This window comes from Pristis pectinata, chromosome 1 (genome assembly GCF_009764475.1).
Source record: "Pristis pectinata isolate sPriPec2 chromosome 1, sPriPec2.1.pri, whole genome shotgun sequence".
Classification (NCBI taxonomy): Eukaryota; Metazoa; Chordata; class Chondrichthyes; order Rhinopristiformes; family Pristidae; genus Pristis; species Pristis pectinata.
In genome coordinates, this window is record NC_067405.1 from 142,415,453 (window position 1) to 142,438,085 (window position 22,633).

At 41.9% G+C, this 22,633-nt stretch overlaps 1 protein-coding gene across 2 annotated transcripts in view; it reads right to left on the reverse strand.

Annotated features, from left to right (window-relative positions):
- Window positions 1–9,474: 9,474 nt before the first annotated feature.
- Window positions 9,475–22,633, reverse strand: part of gtf2a1 (general transcription factor IIA, 1) — a 44,297-nt gene continuing 31,138 nt past the window's right edge. For both annotated transcript variants that reach the window (XM_052011063.1, XM_052011054.1), the window contains exons 8-10: window positions 21,398–21,664; window positions 18,057–18,146; window positions 9,475–11,155 (exon numbers count right to left, since the gene is read on the reverse strand). In XM_052011063.1, the coding sequence (XP_051867023.1) occupies window positions 11,048–11,155; window positions 18,057–18,146; window positions 21,398–21,664 (465 nt within the window). In that variant the 3' untranslated portion in view covers window positions 9,475–11,047. The remainder of the gene's footprint in view (window positions 11,156–18,056; window positions 18,147–21,397; window positions 21,665–22,633) is intronic.

Genomic DNA, 22,633 nt, shown 5'->3' on the forward strand with positions numbered 1-22,633 from the left:
ACGTACGGGTTAGGAAGTTGTGGGCATGCTATGTTGGCGCTGGAAGTGTGGTGACACTTGCGGGCTGCCCCCAGAACACTCTACGCAAAGATGTATTTCACTGTGTGTTTCGATGTACATGTGACTGATAAAGACCTTATCTTGATTGGTGGACTGAGGAGGGGTGAAAGGTGACGGGCAGGTTGCACCAGGTAGGGGAGGGGAGGGGGTTGGAGCTGGGAGAAGGTGACAGGTGGATGATAGCTGGAGGCAGACAAAGAGGGAAAACAAGAGGCAGATGGAACGGGCTGGGTGGGGGGGAGTGTGAAGGTTGGTTGCTGAAGGGGATAAGCAGCAACACAAAGGGTTCTCAAAGGGTAAGTGCATTTAGATAGTGCCTCTGACATTGTTAAACGTCGCACATTGCTAATCATTCACATTCAGCCTTGGTTTTAATCACTTTTCCTTCTTCGTGATAGAATCCTGGAAGGGTTCAAGGATTTATCCAAAAAAATGTGACACAGAACTAAAAGTGGTGGAGAAGTTTCAGGGAAGAAGTATTCTTAAGGCCTTGGGAACATTGGACATTATCTCTGCTGCTGGAGTTATTGGAATGGAGGGTGATGATGAGGCCACAGTAAGTGGAGAGCAAAGAGTTGTAGGGCTCGAGGAGGTTACTAAAATAAGGAGGTGAGGGCCTGGTGGGGATCTGAGGACAAGAAGCAGGATATTGCGACATTACTGCACCAAGAGACCATGTAAGGTCAGCGAGCATGGGAGTTAACAGTGAACAGGGTGAGGATATACTTATTCCTTCCTCAGGATGCAGGCATCACTGGCACTTATTACCGATGAGTAAATGAAAAACAAAACACTGCAGATGCTGGAAACACTCAACAGGTCAGGCAGTATTTGTGGAAAGAGAAATAATGTTTCATGTCAACACAAATGCTGCATGACCTGCTGAGCTTTTCCAGCATTTTCTTCTTTTATTTCAGATTTCCATCATCTGCTGTTTTGACTTTCAGTTACTGTTGAATTCACTACCACTTCTCTCCCAAAAATGCGGAAGTTCTCCTCCGACAAAGAGTCTTCAACCTGAAACATTGACTCTGTTTCTCTTCCCACAGATGCTGCCTGGCTTGTTGAGTGTTTCCAGCATTTTCTGTTTTTTTTATATTTACAGACTGCAGATACTGGAATCTAGATGAAAAACACTGTGATGCTGGAGGAACTCAGCAGGCTGTACTACAGCCTGTGTTTAATTATCCTCAAGGTGGTGGTGGTGGTGGTGGTGAGCCCTTCTTGAACTGTTGTAGTCCTTCTGGTGAGTGCAGTTGTGTGGGGAGCTCCAGGGATTAGATCCAGCAACAGTGGAGGACTGGTGATATAGTCAGGATGGTGGTGGGTTTTAGATGGTGGTGTTCCCTGCCCTTGTCCTTCTTGATGGTAAAGTTCACAGGTTTCGGAGGTGCTGTTGCAGTTGCCCAGGCATCTAATCGTGAATTTTGTAGATGGTACATACAACAGACAGGGTGCACTAGTGGTGGAGGGAATTAATGTTCAGGGTGCTGGAAGAGGTGCCAATCAAGTAGACTGCTTTGTCCTGGAACGTGTTGAGCTTCTCAAGAGTTGTTGGAGCTGCACTTATCAAATGATTGGCCTTCCACCATGCTCCTAACTTGGTGGAGAGGCTTTGGGGTGTCAGCAGGTGAGTCACAGGACCCTAGTCTCTGAATAGCTCTTGTAGCCATGGTATTTATGTTCTGGTCCTGTTAAATTTCTGATGACTCTCAAAGACATTGATGGTGGGTAACTGGATGATGGTAATGCCACCGAAGGTCAAAGATTATTAGACCCACTCTCATTGGAGATGGTCATTGTCTGGCTATTCTGCAACAAAAGTGTTACTTGCCATCTGAGATTCCATCCCTGACTGTTGTAGAAGTCTTATTGCAAGCAGACATGGACTGGTTCATTGGCTGAAGAATTCCACATAGAATTATCCCGACTTCCGACCGTAAGTTGGAAATAAGGTCTTTGATGCGACATCTGAAGATGGTTGGGCTTAGGACACTGCCCCGAGGAACTCCTGCAGTGATGTCCTGGGGCTGGGATGGTTGACCTCCAGCAGCCGCAACCATCTTCCTTTGTGTGACGTATGACTCTAACATTGAAATCAACCCAGGGCTCCTTGATGTCAAGGGCAGTCACTCCCACCTCAAGTAGTTCTTTGTTGCATGTTTGGACCAATGCCATGAGATTTGGAGCTCACAAGACCCCATATTGAGCTTTGGTGAACAGGTTATTAGTGAGTAACTATCTCTTGATGGCATTATCGACAGACCTAGTGTCACTTTGCGGATGATTGAGAGTAGACTCACAGTGGCGCAATAAGCCAGATTGGATTCGTCTTGCCTTTTGTGGAACAGAACGTACCTGGGCAATTTTCCACAATGTTGGGTAGATGCCAGTTTTGTAACTGCACTGGAACAAGCTGGCTAGAGGCATGACTAGTTCTTGAGCACGTGTCTTCAGTCTTACAGCTGGGATATTGTCTGGCCCCATAGCCTTTGTGGTATTCAGTGCTCTCAAAGAGAGAATTGGTATTGGTATTGGTTTATTATTGTCACTTGTACCAAGGTACAGTGAAAAGCTTGTCTTACAAACCGATCATACAGGTCAATTCATTACACAGTGCAGTTACATTGAGGTAGTACAAAGTAAATTGATGTAGTACAGGTAAAAACAGTAACAGTACGGAGTAAAGTGTCACAGCTACAGAGAAAGTGCAGTGCAATAAGGTAGATCGTGAGGTCATAGTCCATCTCATTGTATAAGGGAACCATTCAATAGTCTTATCACGGTGGGGTAGAAGCTGTCCTTAAGTCTGGTGGTACGTGCCCTCAGGCACCTGTATCTTCTACCCGATGGAAGATTAGAGAGAATGTCCTGGGTGGGTGGGGTCTTTGATTATGCTGGCTGCTGCACCAAGACAATGAGAGGTAGAGGCAAGAGTCCAAGGAGGGGAGGCTGGTGTCCGTGATGCACTGGGCTGTGTCCACAACTCTCTGCAGCTTCTTGCAGTCTTGGGCAGAGCAGTTGCTGTACCAAGCCGTGATACATCCAGATAGGATGCTTTCTATGGTGCATCGGTAAAAGTTGGTGAGAGTCAAAGGGGACAAACCAAATTTCTTTAGCCTCCTGAGGAAGTAGAAGTGCTCGTGAGCTTTCTTGGCCGTGGCATCTATGTGATTTGATTAGGACTGGCTGTTGGTGATGTTCACTCCCAGGAACTTGAAGCTCTCAACCCTCTCGACCTCAGCACCATCGATGTAGACAGGTGCACGTACACCCCCCCCCCCTTCCTTAAGTCAATGACCAGCTTTTTTGTTTTGTTGACATTGAGGGAAAGATTGTTGTCATGACACCATTCCACTAAGCTCTCTATCTCCTTCCTGTACTCCGACTCACCGCTGTTTGAGATACGGCCTACAACAGTGGTATCATCTGCAAACTTGTAGATGGAGTTAGAGCAGAGTCTGGCCACACAGTCATGAGTGTATAGGGAGTAGAGGGCTGAGGACGCAGCCTTGTGGGGCACCAGTGTTGAGAATAATCGTGCCAGAGGTATTCATTACACTGATTATCATTAGACTGATTGCGGTCTGTTTGTTAAAAAGTCAAGGATCCAGTTACAGAGGGAGGTGTTGAGTCCTAGGTCTCGGAGTCTGGTGACAAGCTTGCTTGGAATTATTGTATTGAAGGCAGAGCTGTAGTCAATAAACAATAGTCTAACATATGTGTCTTTACTATCTAGATGCTCCAGAGCTGAGTGAAGGGCCAGGGAGATGGCATCCACTGTAGACCTGTTTCGCCGATAGGCGAATTGCAATGGGTCCAGGTTGTCTGCTAGGCTGGAGTTGATGCGTGCCATGACCAACCTCTCAAAGCACTTCATGATGGTGGATGTCAGAGCCACTGGTCGGTAGTCATTGAGGCATGTTACCTTGCTTTTCTTCGGTACTGGGATGATAGTGGTTTTCTTAAAACAGGAGGGAACCTGAGATTGAAGCAGGGAGAGGTTGAGTATGTCCGCAAATACTTCTGCCAGCTGATCAGCACAAGATCTGAGCACGCAGCCAGGGACACCATCTGGGCCAGGTGCTTTCCTCGTGTTCACTCTCCGGAAGACTGATCTTACGTCCTCCACTGTGATCACAGGTTCAGCTGCGTTGGTGGCTGTCAGAGTGGATGGTGACAATCCATTTTCCTTTTGTTCAAAACGCACATAGAATGGGGATTCATCAGGAAGGGATGCGCTGTTAGCTATGCAGCCTGACTTCGTCTTGCATAACTGGCGGCTGGTCAGGGACTCTATTTTGAGTTGGTATTGCCTCTTGGCATCCCTGATAGCTTTCCAAAGGTCATACCTCGATTTCTTGTACAGATCAGGATCACCAGATTTGTGTGCAGCAGTCCTCTCCTTCAGTAGGGAGTGGATCTCCCGGTTCATCTATGGTTTCCTGTTTGGGGACACCCGTATTGTCTTCTTTGGTACACAGTCCTCCACACACTTGCTGATAAAGTCCGTGATGGTGGTGACATACTCATCAAGGCTAGCAGCTGAGTCTTTGAACATGGACCAGTCCACTGTCTCAAAGCAGTCACGTAGGAGCTCATCTGCTTCCTCAGACCAGCACTGCACGACTCTCCGTACCAGATCCTCCCGTTTCAGTTTCTGTTTGTATGCAGGGAGGAGCACAGCCTGGTGGTCTGATTTCCCAAAGTGAGGACGAGGGGTGGCTCGGAAGGCATCTTTGATGGTTGTATAGCAGTGGTCAAGGGTGTTGGCGCCCCTGGTGGAGCAGGAGATGTGCTGATGGTATTTTGATAATACATTCTTGAGGTTGGCCTGATTGAAGTCCCCTGTGATGATGAAGAGGGCCTCAGGGTATCCTGTCTCAAGGTTGTTGACCACAGAGTATAGCTCATTGAGTGCAGGCTTCATGTCCGTCTGTGGTGGTATGTAGACTGCCATCAGGATAGCTGAAGCGAACTCCCTTGGCAGGTAGAATAGTCGACACTTCACCATTAAATATTCCAGGCTGGGTGAGCAGGAGCTCGCCAGGACCGTCACGTCTGAGCACCACAAGTTATTGGTTAAGAAGCAGACCCCTCCACCTTTAACTTTGTCTGAGGACTCTGTATGGTCCATTCGATGAATTGAGAAGCCGTCAGGTTGAATAGCAGAGTCAGGTGAGGCAGGTATGAGCCACGTTTCAGTGAGGCATAGTACAAGACTGGCTTCTAAGATGATGCGTATCTCAGGAGGAAGTCGAGATAGATCGTGTGCTCAGCCCTTCTGGCTGAACATGGTTGCGAATGCCTCACTCTTGCCTTTGGAATTTGTGCTGGGTCCCGCCATCGCTGAGAATGGAGAGGTTCTTGCAGCTTCCTCCAGCAAGTGAAGTCCAATGAGTGGGGCTGGAACAAATATTGTCCTACATTTCCCACTAATGGGTCCTCACAGAAGCAATAAGCGTAACTCAGATCCAGGCACATTCCTGTAAGAGCTTTCATTTGGCATTCTTTTGAAATGCAGTCAATTCAGACACGGCAAATATTAAAATAGGTGACCAAAACCTGGCTTTTTAATATTTGGGAGGCTTAAGCAGCACCTTAGAGGAGAAATGGGACGAGAGCTTAGTGGAAGAAACGCCATATTTGACTTTCCACAGGGTCGGGGACAGGGGAGTGGGTAGTACACACAGGGACATCTGTGCAAATTGCAGCCACCTTAACTAGAAAGAGATGAATGTTGGCTAGTATTTGGTCTACTGAGAAAGCCTGCTAATGAGAGAGTGAAGAGTCTACTACTTTGCAGCGATCATTTGTACAATTAAAAGGCTCACAATACCAATTGAAAGGATTAAACATGAAGAATACAACTGGAATCACATGCAAGCTAGACTGGGAGTAGCTAAACTCCTTCTCCACTAAGAAATTAAACCAAGATCCCATCAGCCCTCTCAGGTCTCACTGCACTATTTTAAACAGCAGTGAAGTTCATCCCTCAACCAACATTAGTGTATTTGGTCATTTCTACTTTACTGTGTGCAGATCCAGGCAATGGTGCAATTGTTGTGTTTCTAACAATAGCTACTATGCTTCACGAAGTACTTCATTGACTGTAAAGTTACCCTGAGGTTATGAAAGAAGGGGATGTAGCTAACCCACTAATCTTTCACCTCTGGTCTGCATCCAATCCAAACTGAAAGTTGATCCTTTCGATATCCAGTTGGATATAATTGTTCCGCAGCTTTCTATTTTAAGCCTAAAGTACAGTAAATCCATTGCATTCAATTCCATAATTTGTCCTGTCCACTGCTTCACTAAACCGGTACCCACAGTACTTTCTGTTTAACTTTATAAAAAAAAGACTATATTTCTGATTCTAAACATTAGATTGGTCAGTCCACACAGCCAAGAAAATATTTGAAGAACTGTTTTAAGCACAAAAGTCGTGATCAAGAGGTGCATTCTATGTTTAAGTGTATTTTGGTCTTCTGTTATTGCAATAAGGAATTAAATAAATAGGAGGCGTTTATTCAGCAGTCAGTCTGGGAACTGTTTTACACATGGGCCTGATCCAGCACACACTGGCTTCATACCAGAGCTGGTGGCTCCATGGACTTGAACCATAGGAATGAAGCAGCAGTAAATTTATAAATGGACTTTAGAATTCAATTGAACAAATTATCAAGGCCACTGATTCATTTTTCATTTGAGATGGCATTTACAATCAGAACTGTGGAATATGAGATCCCCAATATTTAACAATGGAACCAAGTAATAGCTCATGCAATGAATGGTGCAATTGATGTTACCTAGCCTAAAAATGAATGATGCTACCTGTAGTCCAAACTAAAAATGCCACGAATACCTGGGAACTTGACTTACTTTGGTCTCATACCCTCGCTGATTTGAGAGAATTTTATTTTTCTTAAGAAACATCCTTGCAGCTTAATGGGCAACACAAGATCTTGGCTTCAATTCCCTTGGAGGTGAGTTCAGGCCTACGGTCCCACTGAGGGTGTGCTGGCTACATTGATGAAGGTGCCTTCTTTTGGGCATTAAAGCAAAAGTGAATGTAAAAGATCCTGGAGATATATTTCAAAGAGCAGGGAGTTCTCCCTGGGGTCCTGGTCAGCACATGGCTGTACATGGGAGCTTGCTGTGCAGGTTGGCTGCTTCATTTCTTACAACAGTGACTACACTTTAAAAGTACTTAATTGACATTTTGGGTCACCCCAAGGGACTATATAAATGAAAGCATGCCTCTTTTTAGGGGAGCTTCATAATTTGCACAGTGACTTCCTGTACAAGTGCACTCACTCGCATGTGACTGAGCTAACAGAAGGTACAAGATTCAACTCCCAATCTTTGCTGACGCAGCAAGTGGCTGGGCAGTGCCGAAGCTCTGGAGTTTGGGAGTGATGGTCCTCCAGGCATGAAGAGATTGCTGGTACTCACTTCATGGCCTTGCATCTGAAGAATAGGCATAAGCTAAATTACCTGTACCCATGGGAGGAACAGAGGCAAAACAAAAGGGATCAGTCCTTGAGGTGTGCCAGGTAAAAACACCCAAGCAGATTGTGCTGAACTAGTGGCTAATGACTTGAATGGTCAAAGACCACTTTCTACAATATATTGTTCAAAGATATATATCCAAAAATAAACACATGGAATTCAACACCATTATGGAGGCTTTGGAGAGGGTGCAGAAGAGGATTACCAGGATGCTGCCTGGATTAGACGGTATGAACTATAAGAATAGGCTGGACAAATTTGGGTTGTTTTCTCTGGAGCATCCAAGGCTGAAGGGAGACCTGAAAGAAGTTTATAAAATTATGAGAGGCATAGATAGGGTAGACAGTCAAGAGTCTTTTTCCCAGGGTAGAAATATTAAATAGAGCACATAGCTTTAAGGTGAGAGGGGGAATGTTTAATGGAGATATGCAGGGCAAGTTTTTTTTTACACAGAGAGTGGTAGGTGCCTGGAACGCACTGCCAGGGGTGATGGTGGAAGAAAACACGGTAGTGTTGCTTAAGAGGCAATTAGACAAGGACACGAACATGCAGGGAATGGAGGGAAATGGATCATGTGCAAGAAGATAGGTTTAGTTTAATGAGGCGTCATGATTGGCACTGCCATCAAGGGCTGAAGGGCTGTACTGTTCTATGTTCAAGGAGAATGGAAGCATGGTTAACACACTGACCTTTCTTCTCTAGTTTTGTTCCCACCCAAATTAATAAGATGAAAGACCTATCTATTTACAGCAAGGGTTCTTTATGAAGCAGTTCACTGAATCAAACCACTTCCAATAGAATTCTCTGTATAGTACTGTACATGAGTTGCCAATTCCAGAGAACAGTGCAGTAGGGAGTGACTGCAGTCATGCCGGTACACTTGGTTGCCTAAGGGTTCAGTAAATCACATTATTTGAGCAGCACAGGATCCAGCCTTTGCCTGGAATGCAAGCTGCAGATACACCCTGCCACTTCCTAGCTTCTAACCATGCTGGCCGTCTTCAAAATTCACTTGTTCTTTAGTTCAAGTTTTTGTAATGCTCATGATATATGTACGCCCCTATTCTGGGAACTCAAATCCAAGTATCGGTTATTGCAGCAGGAATTTTTTTTGTAAAAATCTATTGACCTATAAATTAACTGAAAATCTACTGTTGTGAAGCTGGAATTCAGCAGGGTAAGAGCCCAAAATATCAAAACCAGTCAAACACATCTCTTCTACTCTTCAGAACTTGCTTCATCTATTCATATTCACATTCTATACTCTTTCATCCTTTCCTTCCAGAAATACCTCTCATAACTCAAACATACTTATACAATGCCTCTTTCAGGTAATTTGTTCTATTAGACCGTGGCACTTGAAGGGTAAAAGAAGTATCTTACTTGTTGACTTGCTCATTTTAGCAGGACTTCCCTACTTCACCAGGGAACGATTGGAATGGATTATTGTCTTCATTTTGAAAAAAACAATTACAATCACCTCAATCCTGTGATCTACCTCAGAATTGATCCTTGGTTAGCAGTAAGTAGATCGGGTTATTCATTGGAGATGCATAGATTTTGGCCAACTCGGCAATGAAAGTTGAAATACTCTGTTCCAAAAACATTACAAATAGTGAAATTTTAATTTTTGTACAATGAATTGTCCAATTTGAGAGATTCACAATATATTTGAAATAAAAAATATAAATTATAACAAAGTATTCATTCTCACTCAGTTTAAAATGCTGAAGCTGGGGTTAATTATTTACATATATACATCTACCTCCCCTCCCCACCCGAACATTATTCTGATTTAAGACCTACAATGACTAGGGCAAACTAGAGATACATTCTATATATGCAACTTATTTTTTCCCCCAGAGAAATTACACAAAATCTAGTAAATTAAAGGAATAAACACAAACTTTAAGGGCGTTTTTAATTAAAATTTTTGCAAAGGCAAAATACTTTAAGTAACTTAAAATAGATCTCAGAACAAGAAAATACTAAGTTCTCTAATTGTCTTACAAGCAGGGCCTTAAACAAAGATGACTTTATTTTATCAAGAACCTTGATTTAAATGGTACAAGATGAATTATACAAACATAATAAATAGATTTCCCTCTTACACTTATGTACAACACCAGTTGACTAAGAAGCTGTGGGGAGTAGAAAAGAGATCAGCTAATTAAAATTGTTCTTCCCCCCCCCCCCCCCCCAACTTGCCGTGTGTACAGGCTTTTGTTTTTCAATTTTTAAAAAAAAAAGCAAAACTTGTAAATGGTTGGTTTCATCTTAGAAAGCAAATTAAAATTTTCTTTTAAAAGGCGCTCATCTTTTTTTTTGCAAGTTCCACCACTCAATGTGCAAACTTTGCCACTTCCTTTCCCTCAAGAATCATTTCAGTAATCGCATAATACTGTCTCTGTTGAAAACACAGCTACAAGTGATGTCACTCTCATCATTTTGAAAAGGTAAATTCCCTCAACTCTTCTAATAAATTCCAAAGTCTTTCACAAGATTAGAAAACCATTATATAAAACAGATAGGAGCGGGTGAGGAAGGGAATAAAACAGAGAAAAATTAAAAGGAATGATGATTTCTATTCAAACCTAATGTGGCAGTCCAAAATAAAAATTGTCAATTACAATTAGGCTGCGCACTGATCTACAGTATAGTTTGATGTGCCACATGGAGAAAAAAAACTATGAAACATGCCTGCAAAAGGAACACTTGATAACAGCACTATATAAGAGCACAATTTGGTGTGTTCAGCCTCAGGGATCGGGCTTTCAAAATTATCACAGGTATGGTGTGAAAACAATAGGTTAGAAGAGTTTGTCTCAACTATATTGCATACCGTAATAAAATCACAGCATAAAAAAGGTAAACAGAATACATGTCTAGGTTATCAAACTGTTCGCAATTCAAAGTCATCCATCAACTTTGTTTTACTTTTTTAAAATATATCAGCCATTGTTACACCTTAACAATACATTGGTCCTGGCTCTGGAAGTTATTCAATCACTATACGAGTGAAGGGATTTGAATTTACAAGATTTTTCTCCCCCCAACTATAAACCTCCCCTATAAAAGAACATTTTTTTTAAACTTTTATATATTTAGTTTCTATGCAGTTCAAATGACAGCACTTAGCACAAAGCACAGTGACCAGGTCCTCTAAATGCTTTCTCCTTGGAAGAGTCTTGGAGCTTGTAAACTCGTTAGCTCTGTAGATGTATTCATCAATCAGCAAGCAGTGACTGTATTATGGTATGACTGATAGTTAAGCACACTGTTCTTTGTCTCTTTGTAAAATGTTAGCCATTTCAGTGGCAAGGCTTTTCCCCATGTAATGTAGTGTTGTACAACTCAGTAGCTTGGGTTCCAGTAGTTCTGTATTCTTTTCACTTGCAGGCTTCATACTCCAGTTTAAGTGCACATTAGTCCAGTCCAATAAGCCTGTCCTTTTTCCTCAGGAAGATCTGAATTCTTACCACTCTGCATCTCCGATAGCTTTGGAAAAAACATAATCTCTCCCATTAAGGTTCATGATCCCATCCTTCAGGTGAAACTTCCACTTATTCTTACTCCGGTGGATCTAAAGATACAACAACAATTGTTAAGGCGAACAGTGCCACAAAGTAACACAGATTGGTTTCCTCTTCCAACTATCTCCAACTTCAAAGTTGCTGACTTCTGTTGGTTTTGAGGGACAACAGCTCCCTTCTCTGTAATATCAACCAGTGAGAAAGACGAAAGCAACAATCCTGGGGGATCGACCATCTCCAAGTTCTCTTTCAAGATGCACTCAACCCCAACTTGGGGAAGGTAGCATCCTGCTGAAAATTCCAGAAATTCCTTCCCAAGATCACAGTGAGGGATCAAAAGGCAATCACGAGGGCTGGCAGTTCAAGGAGAGAGCTTACCACTTCTGCGTAGCAACTAAAAGCAGGACAGTAAATCCACTTTAAGAATGTTACCTACTTATTGAAAACTTCTGTTAACTCTAAAAGAAACTGCCATCCTCACCACTCCCCCTTCCTTTTTCAAAAAAAGCCTATAATATAAATGGAAAATGCTGGACCTTACTGTCTGCCTGCACTGCATTTTCTCTGTAACTGTAACACTTTCTTCTGCATTCTGCTATTGTTTTCCCTGTACTACCTCAATGCACTGTTGTAGTGAAATAATCTGTATGGATGGCATGCAAAACAATGTTTTTCACTGTACATGTGGCAATAATAAACCAATTTACCAATATCCAGCAAATCAGGCAGCCTCTGTGAAAAGAGAAAAAAGTTAATGGTTCAGGTTGATAAACTTCATCTGTTCATATGGTGAATAATGAGCTGTGGCAGTAATACTGGGAATGTTAGATGGCAGGGATCAATAACCTTTCCTCGTCCTTGACCTTTTATGCATATTTTTATCCATGACCCAGCCACTGAACTGTTCATCTATGGATGCCATCACATCACATCTCCACTGAGTATTCCACAGAGTTCAATTTTTCTTTTGTGGGCCATGACCCAGCCACTGAACTGTTCATCTATGGATGCCATCACATCACATCTCCACTGAGTATTCCACAGAGTTCAATTTTTCTTTTGTGGGACAGCCTCAGCAAGGCAAGCATTTATTGCCCATTGTTAACTGCTTAAAGGACAGTAGGAGCAACAAATTCTCACTACCTCTTGGCCCCGCGGCATCACCCTAGAACAGCCAACTAATTCAGACTAGGTGTAGGCCATGGCTATACTCTCATGCTGGAACTGTGGAGAAAAGAACTCGACACATTGTGAGCCTTTTGGAGCTTCCAAAAAACATGCACTTGTGATATGAAGATACGAATGGAACTGAGGTCCAGATCGGTCATAATCTAATTGAGCAGTGGATCAGGTTCAAGGAGTTGGTGGTCCTATGTTGCTTGGTAAGTAATTTATTTTCTTGATAACAGACTCAACCTCACACCTCCTTTCTGGATCCTCCCCTCAAAATAAACAGTCCTGTTATTTAATAAAGAAAGATGATATCAAGTAGTGGTCAATCAGTAACCATTTTATGCCTCTGCCTATAGCAAAAACATTAAACCTGTCTACTCTCTTTACATCTGTTCTCAGATCTATTTGCAACTTTTCACTTGTACCTCGTGCTTTGCCTCAGTGCTACTACATGACATAGGGTGAGGTTCTACCTCAGCTCATCTGCTGCTGAAACTCTCCTCCCTAGATTCAATTACTCCAATGCACTCTTGGTTGGTATCCCATCTTCCACCTTATATTAATTTGAGCTCATTCATCCAAAACTTTTCTCTGCAAGGCCTATTCTGTAACAATGCCCACCTGTGATCCCTGTATTCACTAACCCAGCAATATCTCAATGCCGAAGCTCTCATCCTGGTTTCCAAATGCATCCATCGAGTTGACCCTCCCCTTATAATTAGTTCGAACCTGCACTATAACCCTCCAACATCTCTACACTCCTCCAATTCTAGCGTAGGCATTCTCAGTTTTAATCAGACCACAACTGGCAGCTGTGGCTTCAGTTTCTCCTAAATTCCCAAACCTCTCCATTTTTGTCAAACTTTGTTTCATTTTAAAGATCTTTGGATATTAACTGCAAAGTATAAGTGCAAAGTGTTGATTCCAGCAATTATCAAATTACCAAATATTACTGATAGAAGTGGAAATTTGTTAAAGACCCCTAAATCAACAGAACATTAACGAGAAACCCCCTATATGGCTTGAGACTGAGAGCTAGGTCAGTGGGTTAAAAAAGGACATAAAATTAGCTGAAGATAATTAATTTGTGGCTTTACCAAATTCAGCGATCTAACGGGGAAACCACGAAGTAGCCTAATTAAGAACATTTATAGAATGTGTAGATAGTTGAAGTTCATGCCAGAGATATAGTAAGCTACTTCAGAAACCAACATAAGGGATACTGTCTCTTTTTCATTTTAATGCCCAAAATAAATAAATGCATTGAATGGCATCCCATGCCAAGATTCATTGCTGTTTATTCAGCACATCTGCCAAAGCAAATCAAATATTTTATTATCCACACATGCTTCTTTTCCTTTCTGACTACAGTTACATTTACAGTGATAGCTCCATGTGTGACACTCATGAAAATTCCGATCACAGAATAAATATTAGGCCAACAAATCTTCATCACGTACGACACCCAGAAAAATGCTCTACTCAGCGGTTTGTTCCAGCTTCTAATTAACTGCAAATATCCTGTTGGCCTTTCAGTCTTGTTCCAGGTTTCTCCCCAGTCATCAGCGGGTTGGAAAACGAAAAGGGCGAGAAGCAGATACAACCCCGGCTGCTGAATTTATTGGAGTGGCTGTAGAAATGCTCTTACCATGGCTTGTACTTCATCCCCTGCTAAAGATGAGTACAAACGGTCTTATGTGGTCATCTTCAGTGCTACCCTGCTCTGCTCTTACAGCAGCTGCCAATTTAAGTAGAAGCTTAGTTTCTTGAACACATTCTGTGCCAGCTCCACTTGATTAAGAAAATAAATCCTGGCATTCCCACTGGTTTTTCCATTGACCACAAAAGCTCTCTCAGGTGATTGCAAATATCTTGCATACGTTTATAGTTAATGATCAATGCACTCAATAAGACTAAGAATCACAACACAAATATTGTAGACAAGAACTTGAATGGCCAAAGTATAGTAGGCTACAGAACAAGTGCGGGTATATGAAATTGGTACATAATGGTATGGACATGGTGGGCCAAAGGCCTGCTTCTGTGCATGACTCTGACTCTAAATGGATATGGATATAGTGCAAGAAAATGGAGCTGAGGTAGAAGACGGACCATAATCTTGGTGACTGGCAGAGCAGGCTTGAGGAGCCAGGTGGTGCTACTTCAGTTTCTAATACTTGTAGCACCCTTGTAAATTTCCTCTGCAGTCTCTCCAATGTAATCACACCTTCCCTATAATGTAATGACCAAAAGTGTATGAAATTCTCAAGCTTTGATGTAACTAGCACTTTATACATTTCTATTCAGCCTGCTCTAATATTCTATGTCCCAGCTAATAAAGGAAATCATCCTACATACCTTTTCAACCACGTTATTGAGTTGTCCTGCCATCTTTCAAGATTCTATGGATGTACACTTCAAGATTCCTTTGATCCTCTGTACCACAATAATCTTCCATTTATTGTATATTCCCATACCTTTTCACATCTGTCCATATGCAGTACCTCACACTTACCCACAGCTTCCTACCGTTTACAGTTTTTGTCCTCACTGTAAACCACATGGCCAATTTTTGTATCATCTGCAAACTATTTTTATCATACCCTCTACATTTAAGTCACAGCCTCTTCTGTCGTTGCCCAGGTCTATCAATAATTCAGCAAATTGGTTAATAGTAAAAACAGAGAAAAATGTACACAATGTATAATCAGAAATAATTTTGCAGACCTTAATGGTCTTTTCTTAATAGGTCATTATTTCCAAATGACTGTAAATATTATGTCCAGCATACTACGATTTATGCTATGATGTAACCCCATATGCATCCATTCAAATCTCTGGAATTCACAGAAATCTGGTCATGCATGAAAATTTAAAATGTTCAATGGATACCTAATTTTCCAGTTCGTTTACATTTCAGGGAGCTTTTCTAATACAAAACAGGAGGCAAATGCCAGGCTTTAACGTGCAAAAGGCTGTAACCACAAGTTAGTCAGAAGCAGACCGCAAGCAAGCTTAATCCAGTCAGTTCTGATTAGAGACAGGCTCCAGAAAAACCTGGACCACAGTACTTGCCTTCGAAAGCAAACCACTTACAAATCAACAGAATAATTTTGCTAATACCCAGAAATTGGGTAAGATTTCCAAACTCTAAATTCCACAAGTCCCCATCTCAGATTTTCTGCAGAGTTAAAATAAACCAACCCTTCTCAAGTTCTTAAACATATGGTCAATGACAGCCAAGGTGTGTTTCCATTCACTTTGCGAATCTCAGAATAAGCCATTGCTATTTAGCACACAGCAAGTGAAACTGTGTCCTGAGATGAGTTGAACACCGCCTGCCAGATGGTCCTATTTGTTTTAATTGGTGGAAGTTTCTTTTTATAAGCTTTCCTGTGCTAATACAAATTCAATAAACCAGTATAAATATAATAAATCAAACAAAACACAGCATCCCAAATCCCCTGCCTTAAATTCCAAGAGGTAGGGCTACCCATACATGATTATTCGCTTAAAAAAACTTCTGCAGAACCACTCCACTACTTCGTGTGGTAATGCACCAACCATACGCGGGATCATTAACACAATTATCCCACCATGCAGACGTTCAATAGGGACAGCAGGTTCTAAAGAAAACACTTTTGATGGAGAGTCAAAACAGGCTGGAGATAAAATGTGAAAGTCAAACAGCAATCCGCAGATCATACAGTAACCGCCAATAAATATCCCTTGTTAACTAACATCACACAGATTGCATAAACAAAATGAAAAAGGACATCAGTCTTGTCATATTGCCTCAAGCCACACAAGAGTAAAAAATGTCTTAATGTTCCACTATTTTACGTAAGTTTGGTATCAGTTAATAAAAATAAAATTCAATAATCCCTTTTTGTCTGTGTTACACATAGTTCATAGCCTAGTCTATAGTAAAAGGGGTAAGTCTGGAGTTTTAAAAATCTGAGCGGCAACAGATTGTTGAAATACTCCTGCCCCTGGCAGATGAGGATCTGACCAAGCTCAAAAGCTTTCTGAGAACCAAATATACTTTGATAGTTTGAGATACCAGCTTCAGTTTCTCAAGTATTAGAAGGAACATTGGCTGTATAATTCAACGTGGAAGAGGACTTAAATCGGATAACACACTCACTTTAGGAACTCCAAAGGTCATTTATGCTTCCCATGTATCAGTTCCATGTCCTATGTTCAAGGGAGGCAATGGGACCAGGTATGTTGCCTATTCCTACTATAGTCTTTCCTGTGGCCCCCTCACCCCTTCTCTTTCTCCTCCCCCACCCTCACAACCTGCCCATCACCTCCCTCTGGTTCCCCACCTCCTTCCCTTTATTCCACGGTCTACTGTCCTCTCCTATCGGATTCCTTCTTCTTCATCCCTTTGCCTCTTCCACCTATCACCCAACTTCTCACATCATTCCCATTCGTTCCCCCTCCCTCACCCATCTACCTTCCCCGTCTCACCTATCAGCTGCCAGCTTGTGCTCCTCCCCCTACCTTTTTATTCCGGCTTCTGCCCCCTTTCTTTCCAGTCCTGATGAAGGGTCTCAACCCAAAATGTTGACTGTTTATTTCCCTCCATAGGTGCTGCCTGACCTGCTGAGTTCCTCCAGCATTTTGTGTGTTGCTCCAGATTCCAGCATCTGCAGAGTCTCTTGTGTACTAGTCTTTATGCCTGCTTGAGAAATCTTAGCAGTTGTACTATATAGGAAAGCTTTCACACCTGTTATCTCCACTCAAGGGATCAATGTTGTAAATAATTATTTACAAGCACCAAACTATTAGCAAGGATCTTAAATGCTTTTCTGCTCCACAGTGGAAGATAAATATAGCAAAGTGTGTTCCAGCCAGTTAGCAAATCCCTTTGCAGAGTTCATGCAGGTTGGACAGCATTATACAGAAACCATTGCCATGATAAGGCAAAGGGAAATCAGTCACTCTGCCCAGGCCTATTGTTCCTGATCTGCTCAAGGAAAGGACCCTAACCATCTAATCCAAGTGAACCTGGCTCTGCTCATGCCAGGTTCCAAGACCCTTCTAGAAAATCTCAGAGGATTAAGGTGGACAAAAAGTAGATAGCTTTTCTACACTAAATCAGCCAGGAAAAATAGAGCCATTGCATTTCTGAAAGCTAGTTCTTCCTTCTGCTCACTGCCATCTGCAGATGGGGTGACTGACAGCCAACTGATGGATTGAAACACAAATTGCACCCGGCAAAATCTCGTTCAATAAGTAGCAACACTCAAAGAGCTGAGCTGAGAGAGAGGAGAGTCAGTCCATGAGGAAAGCATCAGGAATTTAGAGAAAGTAGGAGGTACAAGTCAGACTTAGTGGGATGGGTTGAGGTGGAAAGCCACCAAAGCTAAAAAAAACAGTAAGTTTTCAGGCAATAAACTGAACAAAGAATCATGATAACAGAAGTTTTAAAACTGTGTAGGGATGGAATTATTGGCAGAAATGTTCAGACTGGGAGGCTGCAGTAGGATTGAGGAGCAGCACAAAGCACGTCAATGGGCTGTGGTGAAGATTGTATCACAGAAACCTTTCACAAATTTGTAGAGAAATGAACAATTGAGCTACTGGCACAGAAACATCTTGATGCTACAGAGGAACTTAAAGAGTTCAGTATGGGCATTTTTACCTTGTCATTCCCATAGAACATGTATAACTCTGAAATAGTCGAAGTTCACAACATTCATAAGGATTAAGTCCGAGAGCCAAGCATGTTGACAACAGCAAAGCTCTGATCTTCTTTTAGGTTCTCACCTTATCATATTGGCACACCACGACATTTTCTGTGTCAAAGAGTTCTTGGCCCTCTTCATCACTCACATCATCTTCACTGTTCAGTGGCTCCTAGGAGAGAATCAGTGAAGGTAACTAACTCATATACAATCAGTTTCATCAAATCAACCACGCCTAGTTAAACATTGCAACACACAAAGACATACTCATCCTTGCCCTTCAATTCTCAGAATCTTCCATTCCTCCAGTCTGCTCCGTCAAGCAATCCCTGCCCCTTTCCAACCACCACTGTGGTTTCAGTCGCCATTGCCCTGCTCTGGAATTCCCATCCTGACCTCTCTGATGCCCAAACTTAACTGTTACTTACTAGTCTGATTACATATATGCAGAGCACATTGATAATTTTCTCCTATGTTCAAGATGCTATTTAAAAGCAATCAGTTTGGCAAGTAATAACTGCAGATTGATGATGGAACACTTCCTTTATACTTTTTATGTCTATTGCATCATCTTGATGCTTTACTATGTTCACATTAGTGCCGCTACTGTGAAGAACATCCCTATCACAACAAACACACGCCACCTATTTACCTGCAAGGTCAATGTTAAGTACCAAGGATGTGGATTTTAGAGGGATGGCTGAACTGAGGTTCAGAGCCACACTCAGCTTTTTTTATGGTTTGAATGTGGCTTTCAGAGATACAAAGAAAATGAATTCTTTAGTGCTCTAACTGCATCAGACATATTGGGGATGGGAGGGACCTAGCGCATATGTGAGACTTAGTTGTTAGCAGTCCTATATTAACTTTGCAATGACATCATCAAATTCCACTAAACCCATGAACAGAAAAAGTTTTAAGCCAGAAAGGAAGATGATTTTACATGTATTGTTAATGGTGGCAAACCACTTTGCTATACATGAGAAGCATTGCTCATTCAATAATAAATTAGTAACTTGAAATGTCACCACGGAATGAATCACAAGCTTTCACCTAAGTATCCCCTTGGATCACGATTAAGGAAGAACAAGATAGCCACATTAAAATTATGCAGGAACAGCCATTAATTTCAGTATTCAATGAGAAAGCTGACAACAGAAGTTTTTTTTTGTCAAGTGAAATGTAACTCATACCAAACATCCACATTCTGGTGGAGAATTTGTTAAGAATACAGCAGGTGGCTGCAAATTTAAATGTAAATAACACAAACTTCAGCACTTAATAGAGCAAATTCCAATTTCGAAAGACTTATGGCCTACACAACTCTTCTGTACTTAGCAATGATTAGCCATGATGCAGTTTACCTCTTTCAACAAATTTTCCACAGTGGAGTGTTGGCAATAAAATTAATTTCTAAACATTATGTGTATGATTTGCAGCTCTCCAATTTACGAATTTTGCAACATGCACCCCTGGTGCCAATTGATTTGGATACCTCTGCATTTTACTATTCATTAACTACTATGGCTTTGAGACAAGATTAAAAAAATTTCAATGTAAATCATGATTTTACATAAATAGTTACCAATTGAACAAGCATTTCACTTCAATGAAATCTAATCATCTCTCCCCCAACCTTTCTGGTGAATGCAAACCTGTTGATTTTACAACAATTCTAACGCTACAGCTTTGATTTTATCCCTTCACGTTTAGCAGATTATCAATTTCCTGTATTCCTTAATCACAAAAATGTGTGCTTTTTTTGGCTTTCATTAATTCCTAATCTGGGTTTAGCAAACACAGCCGAACAACCATTCTGAAAATACAATGAGTACTGCATTTACTTAAACAATCCCCACCCTCTAAATTACAATGTGCATAATACCTTTTTCCAGCATGAGCGACTTGTCCAACAAACCAAAAACATCACAGTCTCAGATTCTTTTAAAACAGACTTCAAGTGACAAGTAAAGGGATTTCTAGATTTTGTTTTAAGTATTGACAGAGTTATGTTCTCACTAGACCTATTTTAGAAAAAGGATTTGCATTTCCATAGCACCTCTGATGGCATTCCAAAGCACTCTGCAGTCAATGATCAATGAAATACCAGTGAAATGTTCCTAATCAAGTTACAGGAGCACTGGAAATGTGCGTGGGTTTCCTCCGGGTGCTCCGGTTTCCTCCCACATTCCAAAGACATATGGGTTAGTAAATTGTGGGCATGCTATGTTGGCGCCAGAAGCGTGGCGACACTTGCAGGCTGCCCCCAGAACACTCTACAGCAACCTTCCACAACAGCACAGCGACAATGATCTGATAATAGTTTTTTGTGATGCTGAGTGAGGATAAATTTTGGTTAGTAACCAATACCAATAGTACATCAGGACCCCTATCTTTCATTGAAGTAGTGCCATGTGTTACGGACTCGGTGAATGTCCTTTTAAGGTAGAGTTAGTTGTGTGTGTGTGTGTGTGCGTGACCTTTCATTGAAGTAGTGCCATGTGTTACGGAGTCGGTGAATGTCCTTTTAAGGTAGAGTTAGTTGTGTGTGTGTGTGTGTGTGTGTGTGTGTGTGTGTGTGTGTGTGTGTGTGTGTGTGTGTGTGGCGTGCTTACGTCAACAGAAGATAAAGGACGTAATGACGTTGTTGAAGAGGTCAGTCGAAGTCGAAGAGGGAGAGAGAGAGAGAAAAGGGAGAGAGACACTAGCCTGCTAGTTTTCTCTATCGATGGATGAGAAACAGTAACTGTGTCTGTCACTGAAATCCATGTATGGAAATTGAAAGTAATCCGGTGGAGTTCACTTTGTTGCTGACCTGTAGAAGGAAACAGGTATTTGTGTGGACGGCCATGAGTCGGATGCTTTTCGGGGTGAGGAAGTCACTACCAAGTAAACACTGAGGTGTCGGTTGGGTTCCATCGTGGAACATTTGGAATTCGTAATTAATCTCTCTATGTTCTCTACGTCTACATCTTATCTTCAGACAACGGTGGTTGTTGAAGAAGCCTTTGCTCATGTTTCACCTTATGGCTTGCTGAACTGAACTTTAAGAACCATTCCTGGACTTGGAGTTTGGGACTTTGCCACACACACACACACGAAGAGTTCAGTTTTGGGGCTAATGTTCAAGGTTTAATATTTTTACTTCTAACATACTAACATTTTTACTTTTATTTTTCTTATTATCATAAGTAGTGATTAATAAAATAGTTTTCAACACTAAATCATGACTCAGTGGGTTTCTTTTGTTGCTGGTTCGTAACACATGGGATATTTTACATTCACCAGAGAACACATTCAGGGTCTCTATTTAATTTCTCAACCAAAACATGGTGTTTCTATTCCCTCAGTGTGGAGGGTCACTGCATCTTATGCTCTGGAATGGGACCTGAACCCATAACTTTTCCATGAAAGTCACGTTACCTCTTCAACTTGTCCGTCCTCTCCAACCTCTTCCTTGTCTTTCTCTTCTTCCTCATCATCATACTCATCCTCTTCATCATCCTCGTCCTCCTCAGAAGAGGTGTCCCCAGACCCATCTACCTGCATGACTAAAGGTGGCTGCTGCTGCTGCTGCTGCTGCTGCTGCTGCTGCTGCTGCTGCTGTTGTTGTTGCTGAACTGGGGCAGAGCTGTTGGTCTGAGCGACCTGTGTTGAAGGGGTTGCTGTAACGGTGGTCGCTTGCATTACCTGAAAAGTCATTAATCAAACTGTCACTTACTTTTATGTGTGTGTGTGTGTGTGTGTGTGTGTGTGTGTGTGTGTGTGTGTATATATAAATGGTTCAACAAACAGCATCAGAGTATAACACCAAGGTTACACTCCACAACATGCTTTGCCTAAATAACCTCCTCAGTTAAATCTTCCCACAGACTATGTAGATCATGGAATTATATCACCGACTTTGCATTTATAAAAGATCACCAAGCAAAAAAGCTTTACAGTTTTTATTTAATATATTTATATTTTGGGGATGTAGGCATCACTGGCTAAACCAGGATTTATTGCCCATCCCCTGGGAGAGGTGGTGGTGAAGGCACTCTCACGGTGCTGTTGGGTAGGGAGTTTAGAACCAGCAACGATGAAGGAATGGAGAAACAATTCCAACTCAGGATGGTGAGCAAACAGGAGGAAACCCTGAAGAGGGTGATGATCAATGCTTCTGCTTCTCTTGGTGGCTGAGATCAGATATCTCAAGGATTCTGTTGGACTAATGTAGGTAAGTAACTGCATTTGCTTTTGTGGATGGTACACATGATAGACTCTAATTATTAGTGGTGGAAGGAATTAGCATTCAGGGTGGTGATGAGGTGTAAATCAAGGAGGCTACTTTGTCTTGACAGCTGTCTGGGCAAGTGAAGTGCATTCTATCACACTCCTGACATGTGCCTCATAGATGAGGGAACATTAGAACTGGAAGCAACAGGAGGTCACTTGGCCACTACCACCTGCTCTGCATGGATGATCTTTTATCTGAGCAGCACATTCCTGCATGAACTTCATATTCCAAATATCTATCTCTGTTTTGAATATACTCAGTAACTGAGCCTTCACAACCCCCCTGGGCAGCAAATTCCAAAGACTCACTACCACTGGTGAAGAAATTTCTTCTCATCTCTGTGTTGAATGGCTAACCCCTTATTTTGAGAGTGAGATCCT